At 44.0% G+C, this 21018-nt stretch overlaps 1 protein-coding gene across 1 annotated transcript in view; it reads left to right on the top strand.

The window, feature by feature from the left end:
* The window catches only part of LOC146811701 (polyserase-2-like), a 1284631-nt gene that overhangs the window by 285087 nt on the left and 978526 nt on the right, over positions 1 to 21018 (top strand). Inside the window, exon 4 of the mRNA XM_085615101.1 lies at positions 4342 to 4582. Coding sequence (XP_085471227.1) covers positions 4342 to 4582 — 241 coding nt within the window. The remainder of the gene's footprint in view (positions 1 to 4341; positions 4583 to 21018) is intronic.

Here is a 21018-nt window from a genome sequence, read left to right as displayed (position 1 = left end):
TCATCACGATGAGACTTCGCCGTGTCATTCAGCTGGATAAGCAGCGATGGTCAGGTAAGTGAACGGAGCACGAAGAATATGCGTCCGCCATGTTGGCTTGCTAAGCCACGCCCCAATTTGATTTTTCTTCCTACATTTTAACTTCCTTACCCGACTAGACTAAGTGCCTTGAGACACCTTGTACTGAACGAAACTGAGCTTCCCTATCTGGATTCAGGGGAATTTCCTGTGCTTGTTGATGGACTGAAAATAATATTATCAATGCTCATTAATGAACTTGGTCCTTTTATCAGTAGAGATGTTGAATGAGTCTAAGAAGAATAAAATTAGGGTTGCAATCTAGAAGAACATGGAGTAGAGCTAGGGAAGTCTCATGAAGATTGCACATACATTTGTAAATAAAGCTGATACAGATAAAGACAGATTTTGCTGTTTGCACAGATAGAGACTGACAGACAAGATTATGTTGCTGCTATAGCTCTACCCACTTGGTCTGAGTCTAAATAGTATGGAAACTAATACATCTAATTGTAGATGTAGGTACCTAGTAGGTGCAATGATAACAACTAGTGTGTTGGGCTTAATAATACTTCTTGTAGGGTTATATTCAGATTTCACTAGAGCTGTCGAAGAGAAGCTTGCACCAGAGCAGGAAGCATCACATAAAGTAGATGGAGGTATATACTCATTAAAAGAGCAGGACTTGTATGTTGATTTGTCAAGAGGATATTGCACATTAAACGCTTACACTAGGTTGCTTAATGAGTATGTCGATACTATAGAACCTAGAGATTGCTATGTTTGCATGCAGTTACCTGCTTCAGTAGCTGAAGGCATTACTTACCATTACACACCCCTGATGTATGGTATCACTTCCAGTTTATTGTTGAATCTTTTCTATGGAAAGGGTATTTCCCAGTGCTACTCTTTTAACTATGATAAAGTTGTATGATATAGTTCTTCCAGAAGTTCCCTTATTCAAACACTTGAATAGACATTCATATGCTCAGATTACTGAAACTGCCAGTAGATATTTTGACCTGATTAAAAGATTGGATACTGCTTATGCACATAGACACAATTTAACATGCATTCTTACTGACATTGAAAACCAATCTTAAAGTATGAGATAGGTATACAGAAGTGAAGACTAATTCAATCAAAGAGACATATTATCCCATTTGGTCACATGAAGGAAAGGATCATAAGACAACAGAGAACACTGGAGCATTGACATTATATTGGCAACACCAAGGGAAGCTGTGCATACAGAATGATAAAAATTAATATGATACTACCTTTCTAGGGAAGAGTGAATGTGACCATACCTTTGCGATCCGATGAGCTTGGAAGTTGTTTGTGGATGGTGGCAATAATGCAATTATTGGAGTTTATTTTATTTGTGGGAGGAATGCTTATTTCAAATTGCCTAATAAATGGCATGGTAGTGTTATCTAGGAGTAGTGTTTATAAAGATCTATCATGTAGAAATGTGATAATCCAGTTTGAGAAGAAAAATCTAGGTCCAAACAAGGTGTTAGAGCAGGAGAAATTGTGGGAGACATTTTTGGTGCTCTAATACCGAATGTAGGTGTGATATCAAATGATATTAGGATTAGAAAGTTGTCCACCGTAGTTGATAGGTTACCTGCCAATACTGCTGGAGCTTTATTGGTTGTAAATACTGAAATGATTGCTCTTAGGGCTATTGTTTAGCAGAATTGGCTTGCTTTAGATATTCTGTTTGCAAAAGAAGGCAGAGTCTGCCGGATGTTGAAAGTTCAACAATTTTGTAATTATATCCCAGATAAAAGTAAGTATTTACAGAAGTATATAAAGAATATTACTAACATAACATAAAAAGGGAATTGAGTGAATTGGCTCTCGCAGGAGTTTGAGCTTCAGTTGGAAACGGATTTAGTGCTGTAGGGAGTTGGTTTGCGAACTTGGGAAGCAGTATTTTTGGTTCCATCTTGAAGCCTTTGTTGATCATTGCTCATTATGCAGTGGTTGTGAAATTGACAGTGAAAGTATACAGGAGATATAAGGTAAAGAAAGGAATAGCACAGAAGAGAAAAGATATAGAGTTGTTGAAGAAGCAGAGTGATTATTACAATTAAATGAAACATTTGGTGGAATTCAAACCCCATCAGAGGGGGGATTGGAGCAAGCAGCGTAAGTTTGATCCCATCCTGAGATACTGTAGGAGTGCATCATAATCATGTATAGTCAGCACTCAAATATATTCTGTGTGATTAAATGTTACTAAGAAAAATAGGGTATTGCATATTTAAAATACTCAACATGAACTTTAATGAGACTTATAAATTGTGTGCCTAGAAGTCTGACTAATAAAGATCTTTGCAACATTTACATATTAAAAATTAAAGGTTAGACGTGTCTCATTGTGAAGCTAGAATCGGTATGTGTAGACTAATGTTTAAGCATTTGTATGTGTAATTAGAAGTTATATTCATGTTGATGTATTTGAATGACATTTCCGTAATCTTTGCAATTTATTCATGTGTTCAGTAACTGCATTTGTTACATGTGTAGAAATGTGCACGCATTTTTAACCCTGTGCACTGTTAAGTTGGCGTACTTTTTGGGCTTCGAGTATTGTTCCAGTACAAGCTCACATTTAAAGTTTAACATGTAATTCGTATTTAACCTTCAATGTGGAATGCATTTGCTTGTATTTTTGTTTTTACTGCAAGTAGGGACAAAGCCTTATTAACTGGAAAAGAAGGTTTATTGTTTTAGTTAGATAGCAAGGTATGAGAAGATGGATCTTGGTAAGGAGAATCGCGGTAATGAGCAAGCAGGCAAATTCTCATGGAGGATGAGAAGAATGGCCAAGGGTGAATGAAGTAGCAACTTATCGATGTAAAAAGGGTGGTGCCAGTAACACATTTTTGCTGGAATCGTGGAAGGTTACTGGAGGAGCACGTGACTTACCTTGAGGGCAACCAATGTATTGTGCTGTAACATAGTGAGGTTCAGAGAGACATCTTTTACTTCATGAGGTACAGACCACTGCTTCTGCTTGGAGTGGCTTCATGCTACTCGATCCTTAGTTGGAGTTTCTTCTACTGGAAACTCTGACAGCTGACACCTTTCTATTTTCCATCCTTACTTAATGCTTCCTAACCTAGGGTTACCCTTTTAAGGTAGTGTAAGGAGAGTTAGCTTGCTCATGCCTACCTTTGAGAATCATTTGATGCAATTTTATCTTTAATTATTTTCCTTGATTACTTGTATGGTCATCATTGAACTAGTTATATGCTTTTTGGTATATAGGGTAAATCTCTTTAGGGGATTTGGACTCGTTCCAATTGTCCTGCTTCACTATACGATAATGCTGAGGTTGACCTTTATCAATCTGTTTCTGAATTATAATGAAACCTTACTAATCTCAGATCTGGTTGTAGAGTGGATTATTGTGTGACTCTTATCGGTTACACTGTATTGAAAGTTTAATGTGACTGTTTCCTCCCTCTTACCTCTAAAGCAGCTACAACGGCCATCTCGTAGAGTTGGGCTTTTTAAGTGGGCCCAAGCTCTCTCACCACCAAACCCTAACTCAGGCCTTAAATCTTTCCACTTATTCCCCACTACCCACCCTCCTCCCCTAAGAGTTGATGCCATTAATAATAAGTTGCGTAGATATGCTATGTATCGTTTGCTGCAGTTACCACTGTCTTTTACGCTCTCTTGGTTCCTCACCGCATGCCTTAGTGGGGTCCAGATAAAGTACCAGGACCTGATGCCAACGCACCAGTCTGTGACTTATATTCCATTATGTTATCACATCTTGTGTGGGCAAAGTAACAGCTTAAGCAGTATCCATTACCTGGCGCCTCTGGAGAGCTGTTGCTGGGTAAAAACATTTCCAGATCTGGCCTGGCACCATATTCATCAGTTGAGTAACCTGCGAGAAGATCTGGTATGCAACAGAAATATCATTACCAAAGCTAAGTAACTTTTTATTTACGAAGTGGAGGGAATTTTCTGTTGAGAAACTGCAAGTGTTTCACTGTTTGAAAAGCTAGAATAATTAGGCCGCTGCTCTTCAATCGCATGGGAATTTACAGCGAGATAGACCTATGTAAAGCCCTGGACTGCTAAATTTGGAACAAGAGTATGTTGTATATCACTAACAACATTGTAATTTACGTAGATCCACACTGTATGGCACAACCACAAATCTTCCTGTCATAATTGAAGAGGATAGTAATATAATCGAATTCCCAGTTAGATTTACTTGGTCATTATCTGTAGAAATTAAACTCCGATCATAAGTAGATAATTCGAGCATTTGTCATGTATCTCTTCATGCAGGGGGACTCGGGAGGGCCTCTGGTCTGCAACGAGGATGGAGTTTGGTTTCTTGCTGGAATCACCAGCTTTGTCATCTCAGGCTGCTCACTCCCCAACGCCCCGTCTGTATTCAGCGAGGTGACCTCTCAAGCCCAATGGATCCAATCGAAAGTCCCCGAAGCTATATTTGCCCAGCAGGCAGTGTCGGTGAACGATCAGGATGAAGCCAGCTGCACGGACATCACGAAAACCCAGCCTGCAGGTTTGAGGAGGATGTAAAGAGAGCTGTGTTGAAAAGTCAAAGAAGCAGGCCCTGTATTGTGACCATTTTATGATCCTCCTCTGGAAAATGCATTAGCATAATGGAGCTCCAGGTTGCTAGCTGTGGGTTAAGTATGCTATCAATGTTGATCTCTGTTTTGCATATGTCGCTAATGGAGCCCCTCTTTGAGACCAGTCAACTTGGCATTTGACGCCCTGATCATTTGTTTGCACTAATTGTGTTCACATCAAAAGTTCGGATAAAAGCAGGGCAACAGGGTTGCTTTAGGGCAGTGCGACTGGTGCGGCAGCACTAGGCACTGACTATGAGGGGGGCACTGACCTCAAGGGGGGGGCGGTGCTGTGTTTAGCAATAACCTACAATTTAAAAAACACATGCTGCAGCGTTACTCGTGCAAGCAGCTTTCAGGTAACAGTTTAAATGTCAAGATAACTCTTGTGATTAATGTTCCTGATAGAAGGAGAGATTATAGTTTTGGCTAGTGGCAGTTTTGACTCACCATAAAGTAGTACAGAGGGTTAATGTGCCTGCAGCAAAGAGCAGATCTGTATTTTATGAGGATAGCTGAGTGGATTAGTAAAACCAGCCTTTACCAGTGCTTTAAAAAAATAAAATGCATGTGAGAGAGGGGCTATGGAGAAACAAGCGGCACTTTTGCCGGGTGGCAGTGAAGAAATCCGAGGGTTAATGTGCCTGCAGCAAAGAGCAGATCTGTATTTTATGAGGATAGCTGAGTGGATTAGTAAAACCAGCCTTTACCAGTGCTTTAAAAAAATAAAATGCATGTGAGAGAGGGGCTATGGAGAAACAAGGGGCACTTTTGCCGGGTGGCAGTGAAGAAATCCGAGGGTTAATGTGCCTGCAGCAAAGAGCAGATCTGTATTTTTTGAGGATAGCTGAGTGGATTAGTAAAACCAGCCTTTACCAGTGCTTTAAAAAAATAAAATGCATGTGAGAGAGGGGCTATGGAGAAACAAGGGGCACTTTTGCCGGGTGGCAGTGAAGAAATCCGAGGAGGTCTTGAGGGCGAGGGGGGCGAAAAAGACTGTTGCACCGGGCTCCATTAATGCTAAAGCCGGCCCTGCAGGGCAAGATTCTGTAAGGAAGATTCTGATGGCTACATCTTCCTGTGGATTCCTCACCTTTTGAATTACCCCTGCGCCAGCATTCCACCTAAACATTTTCTTAGTTCTCCGAGGACGTCACAATGGCAGGGTTCCACTTGTGACTCCATATGACGTCAACAGAGCCATTTGAAGACCTCTTTGGTGTGCTGATGTCAGTTCCATTTTTTCCGCACCGTTGACGCGTAACTTTGTTCTTTCAAGGACTCTCCATTTTTACTGGGTTTAACTTTGTTATCAGATTTCTTCATGGAAATGGCTACTTCAAAGAGGTCAGGTTTTAAGCCCTGCAGAAAGTGTGGCGATTGTATGTCCATCACAGATCCCCATAAAGACTTTCTGTGGTGTCTCTCTTTGGACCACCATGTCGAAGGGTGTTCGTGCCTTTGGAGGATGAACCTGAAGGCGTTGAGGGATCGTGAGGCGAAACTCTTCATGGCGTGTGCGAAAGAAGAGAAGAAAGGTTGCAAGAGGTCGAAGAATCAGTAGAAAAAGAGAAGACATGAGTCTTAGCATCAGTCTTCGAAAGGCAGGTCATCGAGATCGACCTCGCCTATGAAGCAGCATCATGAGAAGGATGCCGTCTCACAGTCGCCTTCACCATGACATGGCAATTTCCGGCGCCAAGGTTTTAGACTCCAATACCTCAGTCACTGGCGCCGTCTGGCATTGGACCAATGTCATCCCGGATTCGATCGACGCCATTGCCTGCTTTGGGGGGGCCTTCTTCAACGCCGCAGCGTTCCAGGAGGGAAACGCAGAGACTGCTGGAGGAAGAGGAGTTCCAGCAAGAGCATAAGGAAGGGGAGGTCCTCGACTCTGTAGACGACTTCGAAGGTCTGCAGGAGGCCAGTGGCCTGGATACCTTCCCTGAATGGGAGCTTTTCTCTCCAAAGTCCTTGCCTTCTCAGGATGTTGCCCCTTACCACACAGTCATCAGGAAGGCTGCTGATCTGTTGGTCCTTTACTTAGCCTCATCTGAGGTGAGGTCGAATTTATTGACAGAGGTTTTGCATTCTCCCTCCTCTACTGTTGAACCTCTGCTGCCTTTTAATGAGGCATTGACAGAGCTGATTATGGAGCTGTGGCAGAAGTTCTTGTCTTCCCCTGCAGTTTCTGGATCAGTGGCTAGGTGTTACAAGCCTGCTCCATGGTCATCCAGTTTTTCTTTCTGCCCATCCTTCTCCAGAAAGCTTGGTGGTTCAGGCTTCTTGTTCCAAACAGTCAGCAGGTTTTTCCCTACTACTCGGGGGGATAGAGACTCGAAGAAACTTGAACAGTCGGCCAAAAAGGTGTTCTCCTCAGCAAGTATGGCTCTTAAGTCTACAAACGTCACATGTGTGCTTGGGAGGTACATTCATGCATTGATGGATACTGTCAAGCAAGTAGCTCTGAAGTTACCTGATGATAATCATGTTCACTTTTTGGAGATACTATCAGACAAGTGGCTGCCTGTCAAGTTATTCAGTCAGGTCTGGACAAGGCGGACTCGGTCGCCCAGGTAATGGGCTCTCCGGTGGCCACCAGGAGACATGCATGGCTGAAGCCTTTAGGTTTGTCTCCTGATGTTTCAGCTGCTTTGCTCGATCTACCCTTCGATGGATCAAGACTATTTGGGGCAAAGGCTGATTCTGCACTGCAGCGTTTCAAGGACAGTAGAGCTACTGCAAGATCCTTGGGCCTGCAGTCCCAACCTAGGGGCTATGGTTATAAAATGTATCAAGGCTTTGGGAAAGTGGCTTCCTTTCGTGGCCATCAACAGTCACAGCAGCAACAACAGCAGAATCCTTTGGACAAGTCTTACAGAGGGAAGGGTAGGGGCCATCTGCGAGGAGCTTCCTGACTTCAATCTTCCTTCTCCTCCTCCTCTCCTGCTCCCACCACCTGTTCCACAGGAAAGCAGCTCTAGATACCCCATCTTGAAGCATGCTGGTTCTGTAGGGGGTCGGGTGTCCCTTTTCCTACAAGATTGGAAATCGGTTACTTCGGACCGTTGGGTTTTGAATCTTGTGGAAAATGGGTATGCCCCTCCTTTTCAAGAGTTTCCACCTCCTTACCCTCCTCGCCAGGGATGGTGTTCTGAGGACCATTTGCTGCTTTTACAGCAGGAGGTTCTGGCTTTGTTGCAGAAAGGTGCGATAGAGGTAGGTCCGGAGCAGGAAAGGGGTCAGGGATGCTACTCCTGGTATTTCTTGATTCCCAAGAAGGATGGTCGGTTGAGACCAATCCTGGACCTCAGGGTTTTGAATTTTTACCTCAAGCAGGAGAAATTCAAGATGCTGACCCTAGCTCAGGTTCTTCTAGCACTGCAATGGAAAGACTGGATGGTGTTGATTGACTTGCAAGATGCGTATTTCCACATCCCTATTCGCAAGTTGCATCGGAAGTATCTTCAGTTTACGGTAGGATCTCAACACTACCTGTTTGTGGTCCGGCCGTTCGGTCTTACTTCCACACCTCGGATCTTTATGAAGGTGATGGCGGTGGTGGCAGCACAACTCAGGATGGCAGGGATTCCGATTTTCTCCTATTTGGATGACTAGCTCCTCAAAGCAAGGTCGCCAGAGATGGTGCTGCATCACTTGCAGGTAACAACTAGGCCTGGGTGGTAAATTCCGTTCCACTTGCGGAATTTGGGTAATTTTGCATTCTGTGGAGAACTCGGAGTTGCCAAAAATTCCACGATCCGCGGATTTGCGGAATTTTTTGCTTGTTCACGCTTTCAAAATGCTTGTTCGCAAGATATTTCCCCCGAGCTCGCAAAAAACATTCGCGAACAGGAAAAAAGCATTGCAAACGGGCGGATCAATCAATTATGTGTGTTCGCGGAACTCTGCGTGCTCGCAGAGATATTTTAGCGTTTCACGGAGCTTTGCGTAGCGCGACTATGCAAATTCTAACCCCCTTCCTTAGTAAGAACTTGTCTGTTGTTCAACCTGAGCTTCTCGATAAACATACCCAAATCTCACTTGGTGCCTTCTCAGCACAGCCTGTTCATAGGGGCAGTTCAGGACACTACTGTGTGTCGAGCATTTCCACCTCCGCAGAGGATTCTCGACATTCAGGTTGTTCTGGTCCTGAAGGTCCTACTCCTGCTTGGTCTGTCGCTTCCTGCATACTGTTGGTCAACCATTCACCCTGGCACATGAGGGCACTCCAGTGGTGCCACCACAGGCAGTGGTATCAACACGACGGAGATCTTGTGGAGCGTGTCAGGATCTCCAGAGACACTGCAGCGGAGCTGTTTCGGCAGAGTGTTTCAGGCAACCTGTCTCAAGGAAGGCCTTTTCAACCTCCACCGGTGGCCACGTTAATCACAGATGCATCCACTCTAGGGTGGGGTGCTCATCTGGGGGATCTGGAAGTCAAAGGTCTTTGGTCTCTGGAGGAAACGTTGCTCCACATCAACCTTCTGGAATTGCGGGCAATACGTTTGGCTCTCAAGGCCTTTCTTCCCTCCCTTCAAGGTCAGTCAATTCAAGTCCTTATGGACAACACTACCGCCATGTGGTACATAAACAAACAGGGAGGGGTGGGGTTGTTTCCTCTCTGCAGAGAGGCGCTGCGACTGTGGTCCTGGGCTCAGGGCCATCAGATTTGTGTGTTTGCAAATCATCTGGCCGGGGTGCTAAATGTGCATGCGGACAGTCTCAGTCGGCAATACTCAGCCGACCATGAGTGGAGGCTTCACCCGGAGGTGATTCGCTACGTTTTCAAGTTGTGGGGGTCTCCTCGGGTGGACCTGTTTTCCACTTGAGAGAACGCACACTGCCCTTTGCTCTCAGTATCCGATGCAGGGAAAGTTGGGGGATGCGTTTCATTTCAATTGGAGCTCGCAACTCCTTTATGCATATCCTCCCATACCCTTGATTTCTTGGGTTCTGAGGAAGATTCGCAAAGACCCAGCCCAAGTTATATTGATCGCCCTAGATTGGCCAAAAAGGGTGTGGTACACAGACCTTCTTCACCTCTCATCGCACCGTCCGCTCCATCTCCCTCTCAGGGCAGACCTTCTCTCGCAGTTGCAGGGGCAGGTTCTACACCCCCACCTCAACAGCCTGCACCATGCCTGGAGGTTGAATAGGGCAAACTGAGTTCTTTCTCTCTCCCACCGGATGTGGTGGATGTTATTTTATCATCCAGGAGATACTCCTCCAAATCTATTTATTCCTCTAGGTGGTCCAAGTTTGTGAAATGGTGTGGAGAGAGGTCCATTGATCCTTTGAAGGCCCGTTTATCTGACTCAGTTTCTCTCTTTCCTTAGCTCAGCGGGGTTGTGCTATGGCTACGGTAAAGGGATATATGTCAACTTTGTTGGATTTTCTCTGTTTGCCGGACCAGCTGTCTTTATTTAAGTCCCCCATTGTTATGAGGTTCATTAAGGGCCTCACCAATAGGTTTCCTCCCACTCCCTTCATTATGCCTCAGTGGGATTTGAATCTGGTACTTACCTTCCTGATGAGTTCTCCTTTTTGAGCCTCTTCATAGTTGTTTGTTGAGGTTTTTTTCTCTTAAGACGGTCTTTCTGATCGATATTACCTTGGCCAGGAGGGTGAGTGAGCTGCAGGCTCTTAATTCTAAACCTCAGTTTTTAACCATTCATGCAGAATAGATGGTTCTCAGGACCAGGGCAGCTTTCCTGCCTAAGGTAGTTACTCCTTTCCATCAAGGACAGTCTATTACTTTTCCTATCTTCTATCCTCCCCCTCACCCTTCCAAGGAGGAGGAGGTACTTCACTGCCTGGATCCTAAGAGGGCGGTCAGTTACTTCCTGGATAGAAGCAGGGACCTAAGACTGGAAGATCAGCTCTTTGTGGGCTACATTGGACGAATGAAAGGCAGAGCTGTCCACAAGCGAACACTCTACCGGTGGATCCTCTTGTGCATCAAGATTTGCTACGCCCTGGCCAAGAAGGAGCCTCCTGAAGGTATCAGAGCTCATTCTGCTAGAGCTTAGTCTTCCACATATGCTTTGGCTAGAGGTGCTCCTGTAGTGGACATTTATAAGGCTACAACATGGGCCTCCCTCCACACCTTCGCAAAGCATTATTGTTTGGATTCTGAGGTGAGGAAGGTTGGCCATTCTGCACGTTCCGTGCTGCAGAACTTTTTGGGGTGAGTAGGTGGACACCCTACTCCGGAGCGGGACAGCTGTGGGATTCAATTCAAAAGGTGAGGAATCGACAGGCAGATGTATCCATCAGAAGAACAAGTTACTTATTTTCGGTAATGCTTTTTCTGGTGGATACAGTATCTGTCTGTGGATTCCTCACTGTCCCGCCCTCCTCCCCATTGTCCACCTTCATATACCGAAAAAGTTTTGAATTCTTTGACATGGTTGTTTTCCTATGTCTTTTGCTTGCCATGCTATTGATTGTTAGGAAATGCTGTGTTTCTTTAGGTTTTCCTCTTTGGCTGTATATTGTGTAAATTTGTGTATAGATTGTATACTGTGTATATTGCAATTGTGTTGTTGGTCCACCCGTTCACCTCGAAGGCACAGAAAAAAGGGTGAACTGACGTCAGCACTCCTACGAGGTCTTCTTATGGTCCTGTTGAGGTCATACAGAGTCGCGAGCGGAGCCATGTCTTTGTGACGTCCTCGTCGATGTGGGAGAGCTAAACCAGAAAAAGCGTTACCAAAGGAAAGTAACTTCTTCATCTCATTCTTTTGGAACCGAGCTACTGAGTTTTTTTAATTTGCAAAAATCGACCCTTTTTAGATTCAACAGCAATCTAATCCCAAATAATGTTCAGGATCCTTTCGCACCATGTTGAACTCGTTTGCGTTATGAGACAGCACTTTAGAAAGTGGCAATCAGTTATTCTCTTTCACATACACAAACATTTTTTATGAAGAAATTTGATTAGGAGTAACTTTAACTTTTACATAATGGCAACTAGAATTTTAAGGTTTAGATGATGTTGCAGGAGATTCTTTTTATCAGAACATGCTATTGATAATAGTGTAGATTGTTTTTATCTGAATATGCTATTGATAATAGTGGAAGACCTTAATTAAAAAAAAGACAACTCCTGCCTGCCAACAGGTTTGTATTAGTAATTGGCTCCAACCTGGCAACTCCTGAGGTTCATAAGCTTTGGGCAACATTTTGTTCAAGTAATGCTTTAGACCAGCTTTTCAAGTTCTGAGGATTGCGATCCATTACCAGACTCCACAATCATTACCAGGTGAAGTTCAGCAGCTCAAGCCAAGCCTAATGAAATTTTCCATGGGAAAATGCTTGGTAATTACTGATACATAAGGAACCTGGTATGTTAAGCATCAAATTTAATATGTTATTCTCCATTTTCAGAGTGAATAGCAAGTATTCAATGCATCCTGTACATTTCTCACCAAGATATCTGTATTTACCAGTTACAGTAAATTCATCATCCCCAACAGCCCCACTTGTGATCTGGGCCTTTGTTTCTGTGCAGAGACCATTTTCACTTACACTTGAGGTGCACTAGTCGCCATACGCAGTGTCCCAAAAGTAAAACTTAGATTCTCAGCTGAGATGAAATCAAGAAAGTATTTAAGTTCAAAGGCGTTTTTGAGCCTAACCTATAATTTGGGTAAATTTATGTGGCTCACCTTTTACTTCTCTTTATGAACATTTTTATTTGAATGCTATGGCTGGGCGCATGCACTGCAGAGGAAATGTTACATTCATCTTTGAAATAATTAAATTTAGATTGGTGAATGATTCTAAAGAAACTGCATTTAATATTGAAATTCAGATCACATTTGAGGCCAATTTCTGCCATTTTGTTTTCAGGCCTTAACCACCATTTCAAACTAACACTATCACCTGAAATAATATTAGGTATTTATACAGCTATTACCACACAGCTTTAATAATACTAATAATATAGAATGATAGGTAACTGAATAACCAGGAGGCTTTTTACTGTGTAGTGCTGAGTTTCATAAAACTGATGAGAGCGAAGGTTGAGTTGTCTATGATGTCACTCAGATCCCCAAGGAGAAAAACATCTAAGTACAGAACATAAGAAACTTGGTCTCCTGCCACACACTCTCAAAATATACCTTACCCAAGGCATGTACTTTCCCCTATCCAACAAATAAAAAATATTTGTCTGGTGTTCTGCCACCCCATCCCCCCCCTCTGCCCAAACCCACGCTCTCTACTGGCACTACACTGAAGCTGCTTGGTGAGAGCTGCTTGTTAACAGGTCTTGTTTTGTTGTTTTGTTGTGTCAGAATGGGTCTGCATAGACTTGAGCTAACAGGGGAGAACGAGGATGGTGCAAACAGAGCTCCACCTGTGTTCACTGCCTCCTTCAGGCCTGTGCAGAACCAGGTGAGGCAGAAGAAGGCAGGTGTGGGAAAGTGCCTCTTTTTGCATGGTTACGCCCACTTTTTGATTGACATCTGATGCAACCTAACTTGATGTGCCATGGGTCCCTGCCAAATCAGGTTCCCAAGACTGTACCTTTGTATCCACAATTGGCACATCCCTGGCCACAGGTAAGCCCCATGTAAAAGGTACCATGGGTACCAAGGACACTGTGGCCAGGGAAGGTGTCTAAGGGCTGCAGCTCCTATTGTGCCACCCTTAGAGACCCTGCATCTTAACCCACACACTGCCACTGAAGGCTACGTGTTTTGGTGCAGAGAAAAGTGAAGTGTCGACATGGCATACAACCCTGTGGGCCATGCCTGTAATCCACTGCCTGAGGCCTAGGTAAGTCACCCCTCTAGCAGGGTGCATTAGCCCTAAGGTGAGGGTACAGAGCATGATCCCTGTACCCCTATAGTGTATCAGCCCATTCTTAGACATTGTAAGTGTAGTAAAGCTATAAAGAGTATATGGTCTAGGAGTTGGTCACTATGAACTCCACTGCTCCATAATGGCTTTACTTAAAACTAGCAAACATCTCAGCACATTAAACCCACACTGATGCCAGTATGGGATTTAATGTAAAATGCACTCAGAGGGCATCTTAGAGATGGCCCCTGAAAATTGACCAGTCCTGGTGTGGTTCCTGAATGGTTGCACGCTAAATGCCATCACCAGACAGATTTCTGGACCCCTGGGTAAAGAGCGTCCACCCGCTCTCTGGGTCCAGAAACAAAGCCCATCCTGGGCAGAGGTGTCATGTCGTGTCACGTCTGTTGCTGCCCTCAGCAACGGGCTCCCACCGGTTCTGTCCTCCACTTTGGGTGGGAGAATCGACTGGAAAACCAAGCTAGGAAGAGAGGTGTGCCCACCTTTGCCAACCCCACCCCTCAGGTGGGGGAGGAGAGGGGAAGTACACATCTCAGTCCCCTCCATCTTGAAGATGAGGGGACTCACCCAATTAGGGAAGGTCTCATGCCCCCTCCCACTGGAGGGTGGCATAATAGGGGGTGTACCCACCCCAAGGAATGTACCCATTGGTCCCCACCTGTTCACCCCTTTAATGCCCATAAATCTAGCATTTAGGGGCAACTCTGAACCTTACCTCCTCAGATTCGAGAAAGAAAAAAGAAAGACCGAAGAGCTGTGCTGACCCAGGAAGGAGAAGAGGACACCAACTGCCTTGGCCCCAGCCCTACCAGCCTGTCCTGTCTATGACATGCTTACAGAAAGAACCCCAGCAGGTCCAGCAGCCCCCAGAGCCTGGAGGACCTGCCCTGTGACCTTCCCTCAGACTCTGTGTCCCGTGAGCACCGGATTTGCTCAACCAAAGACTCACCTCCAGAATCCATTTTCCGTCGACTCTGCACCACTCTGCACCTGACACCCACGGCCCAAGTTTGAGTGGCCCAACACCCCAAGGAGGTCTCCACAGCGATACTAACCTGGAATAAGCTGATCCCTGACCTCTCTCAAGACTCCTAATGACGCCTGCAGCCTCAACCTGAAGGGTCCCCCTGAACGCAACAAGAGCTGGTAAGAAAACCCGACGCCAGAATACGCCCCTGTACCCAACATCCCGCAGCCTTGGGTGGCCCAACCAACGGTGTCCAGGAATCTCTCAAGATCCCAACTTTCCTCTCCAGCAGGTTGTCTCCTTCAGGATGTCTCCCTCCCCGAGCCTGCAGCGTCTACCTGAAACCGATGGTCTGCATTGAAAAACACAGGATCCCCAAAGTCTGTTTTGCACCCTACACCTGGCCGCCCAAGTGCCGCTCGTAGTGCAGCTCCTGTGCTGGTCATTGACCCCTGCAGTGTTGACCTTAACCCCAGGAGCTCGGCTCCCACAACCGAGTGGCCTGCTCATCAGAAGTCCCTAAGCAAAGGCCCTCTTTGCCCCATAGACTAACATTGGTCCCCTGCACTCTCCACCCGGCCGGCTTGGTGCCGCTGGTGGTGCAACTCGAGTGCCCATCTAGACCTTTGGGAACCTTGGTCCGAACCCCCAAAGCTCACCCTCGCAAGTATAGTACTTACCTTCAAAACTGATAAGCATTTTTCTCCCATAGGAACCCATGTTATAAGATTTTGGGCCTAAAAATGTTCCAAGTGTGTAACAGATATTGTATGGTGAAAAGTGAACTCAATTGCAAAGTATAAAAAGTCATACTCACCTTTTATGTAGAGATCCTAAGGTGTGGTATCTAGGCATACCGCCCCAGTACTCAAAGTAATCCAAAGTAACGAAAAAGTAATTACTTTGTATTTTAAACTGTTTCAAAAGCATTTACCAACCTGTCACAATTGTAATTTCAAGTACAGTTGCATTACCTTAAACAGTCTTGCATTTTGAAAGTATATATTACTCTCCTGTTCCAAGTCCTGCTTCGTTCTAAAATAAAACATAAGTATATCTTTTTTTATACTTACCTCATTGGTATGGATCCTGTCTCTGAGTGTGTTTATCAATCCTTGATCGAGTGAATACAATAAATGCTTAACACACCCTCTGGGTAAGGCTAACTGCTCGCCCACACTGCCACAAAAAAGCTGTTAGTACTTACCTAATTTAGCCTCTGCTATACCTCTGTGGACTCCCTGGACTCTGTGCACACTATACCTTACTTTGGTATAGTATATACAGAGCTAGCTTCCTAAAGCAGGTGAAACTGCTAAATATCGTTCCACCCCCAAACTCAGGTCACTGGAATGCTATGTGAGGCAGTGGAACAAAGGGGAAGAAAGGTGCTTCCTCTTTGTGACGTCACAACAGTGAGTTTGGTTACCCACTGTTGTGATATCACTGCAGTAAATAACTAGATTTGATCCAGTTATTTATGATAGAGGCCTCCCATGGAGGCCGTTTTCTTTTTTTGCAGTTTTATATAGTGCAAACATTACCCGATGGTATCAGAGCACTTTACATGAGCACCAGTAGCATTACAGATGGACACATACATTGTTAGGCACAGGGAGATTAAGTGAATTTGCCCAGAATCACAGGATGTTTGAGCCTCCCACCAGACTCGAAGCTGGTTCCTTAGCTTCAAAGTTGACCGCCCTAGCCATTAAGGCACACCCCCCTATATACCATATAGAATTATAGATGGGAAACAATGAATAACAGAGATGTTTCTCACCAAAGGGTTCTGAGTGACCTCATATAGACAATGAGAACAAAGTTAGAGTTGTCTATGATATAACTCAAAACCCCTCGATGACATTTACAGGTATTTACATTTTGTTGTATGTTGCACAACAAAAGACAACCTACAGCCTTTCTTAAACCCTCCCTGTTTGCCAGTAAAAACTCCTCTCACTTTGTGGTCAGAGAAAGAAATGTAAACACCAATCCCCTTGGTAAAAGAACATTCAGCAATTTGTCAAAAGACAAAGCTTGAGATTTGGCCTCTGTCTTTGAAGATCAAATGTGACAAGGTAAACACAGAATTTAAAGGCATCTATATTTATTGATCAGACTTTCTTGACCCATAAAAAATCGGCTTGTAACCCACCATTGGGTCGCAACCCACAGTTTGTGAAACACTGCTATATAGAATAATAGATGGGTAACTGTGAGTTATGGGGATGTTTTTCACCAAGGGGTTCTGTGTGATATCAAATAGACAACAAGAGTGAAGATCAAGTTGTCTACAATATCACTCAAAACCCCTGCCATCCTTAACCAACCCCAACTATCTTCCCTGCTTTTTACCCCCCTGCATCTGTGCTTTCTGGTTTCAATCAAAGAAGACAAGCAGTGCTGCGCTGAGAGGCTCTCAGAGAACCTGGCCAGTCTGGCCTGAAAGGCCTTATGATGTAGCAACAGTGAATAATAATAATATTAGCCCACCTCCCTACTATCACATCCAGACATACACATATAGCTAAATATAGTGCCCTGTCAAGACATGTTGGCCTCACCTCAGTGGATGGCTCTAAAGTGGCCTTCCATTTGCCAGGTTACGTGACATTTAGTTTCTGGTGCTCTTTTTGTGAGACCAGTGTGAGGAAAGCGGTTTATTGTATGGTGTGGTTGTGAGAACTCATAGTGTAATAAACTCATTAACTGTTTTGGGTCCAGTCAGATTTGCTAAAAAAAAACATTAGCTTGACCCTGGGTAGCTGTGGCTTTGAGCAGTCAGGCTTTGTCAAAGGAACCAGTGCAAAGCATTTAGAATTACCAAAACAGGACAATAAGAAAGGAAAATGACACATAGATAATCCAACACCAATTTATACAAATTGCTCTTACTTTTATCAATTTTTAGACAGTAATAATTGACTAAATCCACAAGAGGGTTCCGGATATCTACATTTTTAACCAAATAATGAATCACTGCTTTTCACTGAAAACCCAAGCAAACTTTGGCAACGACTTCAGTTAAGGGTTAATTATGAAACTTTGTGAAACTTTTATAAAGTTGTAAACTGGTACTCCAGCCTGCTGTGGGCATTCAAAACCGGCAGGGAGCACGTCACAGACGTCAATGAGGTTTGATAGGACATTTACCTCACAATTAAAGCAGTCTACAGTCCATTTCCAGGCTCTATGGTCGAACTGCCATAGACTGCAATAGAGTGGTCCTGATGCAAGGGATGAAAGATGCTGGAAGATGCTGAGGATGCTGATCCGGTGGCAGGGGTCTTCAGGCGGGGTCCCCCCTCGTTCCGTGAACATGGTGGGGCATTTTGGACACAGAGGTCTGTGTCCCTCAAAGTCTGGTTGAAGTCCAGCCACAAATAGTTGCCATTGGTCTACTGGTCTCCAGTAACAACGAGATCAGCAGTTGCTTTCAACTGGTGATAACTTCTTCCTTGGGCCACCAAACTGTACTCCAATGACTCCCCTGGGTCCACCAGACTCAGATGCAACTTTTAAGGGTCAAGGCTCAGTCTCTGAGGATGCACTTTGCCTGTCAGCTATGGTCAGGCTGTCTTTGTTTTCAACTCTCCAAGGTTTGGGGATTACTTTTTCTGAAGCAGGGCACCACAGGCACAATCCTCCCTTTGCTAGCCCAAGGAACAACAGGTGCAGCCCAGTCTTGGGTCAGCCTTTTTTGCTGGGTTCTAGGAAGAACAGGGCAATCCTTCTTCAGTCCATTCTTGAGTACAGACGTGATCTGAGGTCTGGGTGCCACTTTTATGCCCAGTTTGTGCCTTTGGGGTTGTGGCGACTACTAGCCACTGGACTACTACCAGGTCTCCTCTTATCCAGTAATGACTTCCTATGAAATGTTCTAATAATTGGGGGTATACCCATCAATCACCCTCCCATAACCTGGGTAAGGAAAGCACAATGTAGAAAAAATGGTATGGAGGAACAAATAAACAAAGTTTTTGCCCCCCCCCCCTCCTTTTTTAGGCAGAGGCAGGGGAAGAGGATTCAGAGGCAACTGGCGAGGCCAGCAGGGATGGCAACCTCCTGTTCCCCAACAGACTCAAGAACAAAATTACTTCCGCACCAAACAACGAGCATATCGGAGATAGATCCCCTGATACCTGCAATGTCCTTGATACCGTATGAGGAGATACCAATTTATAATTTGTCTAAACACCAGCTAACTGCAATCGAAACTCAAGTGTTAAATAAAGGGTTGTCATTTGTTCCCCATGCCATACAGAACCCAATAGACACCAAAAAAGAGGTTCTACAATTTCTACGGAAGGTTAGATTAAGAGTCTTCTTTTCAGAATACAATGAGGCATCAGACAATAATATCAGTGGGTTAAAAAACAAATCCACCTTCTGCCCAGAAAGTGCAGCAATGCCAGATCTAATTCTTCTCTTTGAAAATCAAATACTGAGGGAGATAGACAATCTGCACTCTAAAAGGACTTTCTATAAACCGAATTTCTCGAGAGATGAACAAAAGGCACTTCAAAATCTAGCATGTAACCCATTAGTGGTAGTGAAACCCGCCGATAAAGGTGGAGGGATCGTGCTATGGGACGCAGAGAAATATGATGAGGAAATTACTAGACAACTCAGTAATCAGTCACACTATCGACCCCTTGAATGTAATCCTACAGCTCGTTTGAAAGCTGAAATTTTGCATCTGACCAACAAAGCCTTGGAAAGTGGCTTTCTGTGTAAGAAAGAATTTGATTTTTTGAACATCACTACGCAGAAAGATCCCACTATTTATGTCCTGCCAAAGATCCACAAAAACGCCACTAAACCACCAGGGAGGCCGATCATCTCAGCTTGTGGTTCTATTTTAGAGCCTTTGGCAAAATATGTGGATTGTTTTCTGAAACCGTTTATTCCTGACACCAAAGCCTACGTTCGAGACACCATGGATTTTATTTCCAAAGTTGAGGGATCGATGTTCGATGATAACCAAAACATTTTGGTGACGTTTGACGTCGAAAGCCTTTATACAAACATTCCCCAAGATGAGGCACTCTTGATTATGACAATGGTATTAAATAAAAGACCTAGACCACATCAGGTTCCAACCGATTTTTTGACCTCTCTGGCTAAAATATGCTTTAAAAACAATTTTTTTAATTTTAAAGATGACCTGTTCCTCCAAGTAAAAGGTGTAGCCATGGGTTGTAGCTTTGCACCGGAAATAGCCAATTTGGTCATGGACTAATTTGAGACCCTGTTTATCTTCAATGAGACTGGCCCATTCTCTGCTCACATCGCGAGATGGGTCAGATTCATTGACGATATCTTCTTGATATGGAATGGCAACAATGAAGATCTAGATGCCTTCCATATTTGGCTCAATACACGCACACAAGATTTGAAATTTACAAAAAATGCAAGCAAAATTCAAATCAATTTCCTTGATGTTTGGGACAAAAATAACAAAGGGTTACTAGAAGTTAGTTTATTCACAAAACCTACGGATAGAAATACTCTTCTAGCATACAGTTCTGGGCACCCACGACACCTTAAGGATAATTTGCCATATGGGCAATTCCTTAGAATACGTCGTAACTGTTCGAATAAAAAGGACTATTTTGATAATGCAGCTATTTTGCGGACAAAGCTATGTAATAGAGGGTACTCAAAGAAATTGGTCAGGAATGCTCTCAAACGAGCATGGTTTACACCTCGGGAAACTTTGTTAACACCAAGGAGCAAGGAAAAGAATGATCAGCTTACCTGTGTGTTAACTTACAATCCCAAAGCAAACAAAGTGAGTCAGATCATCCAAAGAAATTGGCGGTTGGTCGACCATTTGGGGCTGGCTACACTGCTTTTCTCCTTCCAAAAAGGAAAAAACTTGAGAGAACACCTGGTTAAGGCCTCTAGACCATCAGCACCTAAAAATGATGTAAGAACCATGATGGGACTGCCACCAGTACAGGGACATTTTAGATGTCAGAATTGTGTGGTATGTCCTCAAACAAGTGACTCCAAGTTCACAACAATTGGCGACCAAAAACATGTTCAATTTGGTTTTTCGAATTGTAATTCGAAAAATGTAATTTATTCAATTGAATGTCAGTGTAAAAAAACATATATTGGTCAAACAACTCAAGCTGTGAAACTCCGTATTCAGCAACATAAATCACGAATTCGGTGCAAAACTCTAGGTGCTCCGTTGGTCCAACACTTTGTGGATATTGGCCACAATGAGGACGAATTGAGGTGGACGGTCCTGTCAGTTATGCGCCCTATGAACAAAACCATCTTGCAAAGTACCCTGAATCGTCAGGAGGCGAGGTTTATTGAAAAATACCGGACAGCAATAGACGGCCTAAATGATAAGGATGAAATTTGGGCATTGATATAATAAGAGTTTCATTAGCAAATTAAGATCCTGAATGCAGGATTAAACAAATGCATTTAATTTTGTTGGAAGAGTGCTCTACATGTACAGTCACGGTGTGTATATATGTGCATAAGTATATGTATTTTTAGATTGTGAGCCTTGAAGTTTACAGGTTACCTTACTCTGTCTAT

This window comes from Triturus cristatus, chromosome 7 (genome assembly GCF_964204655.1).
Source record: "Triturus cristatus chromosome 7, aTriCri1.1, whole genome shotgun sequence".
In the NCBI taxonomy this organism is placed as follows: domain Eukaryota; kingdom Metazoa; phylum Chordata; class Amphibia; order Caudata; family Salamandridae; genus Triturus; species Triturus cristatus.
Note: the sequence above shows the minus strand (reverse complement) of the source record. Positions and strands in the feature narration are given on the sequence as shown.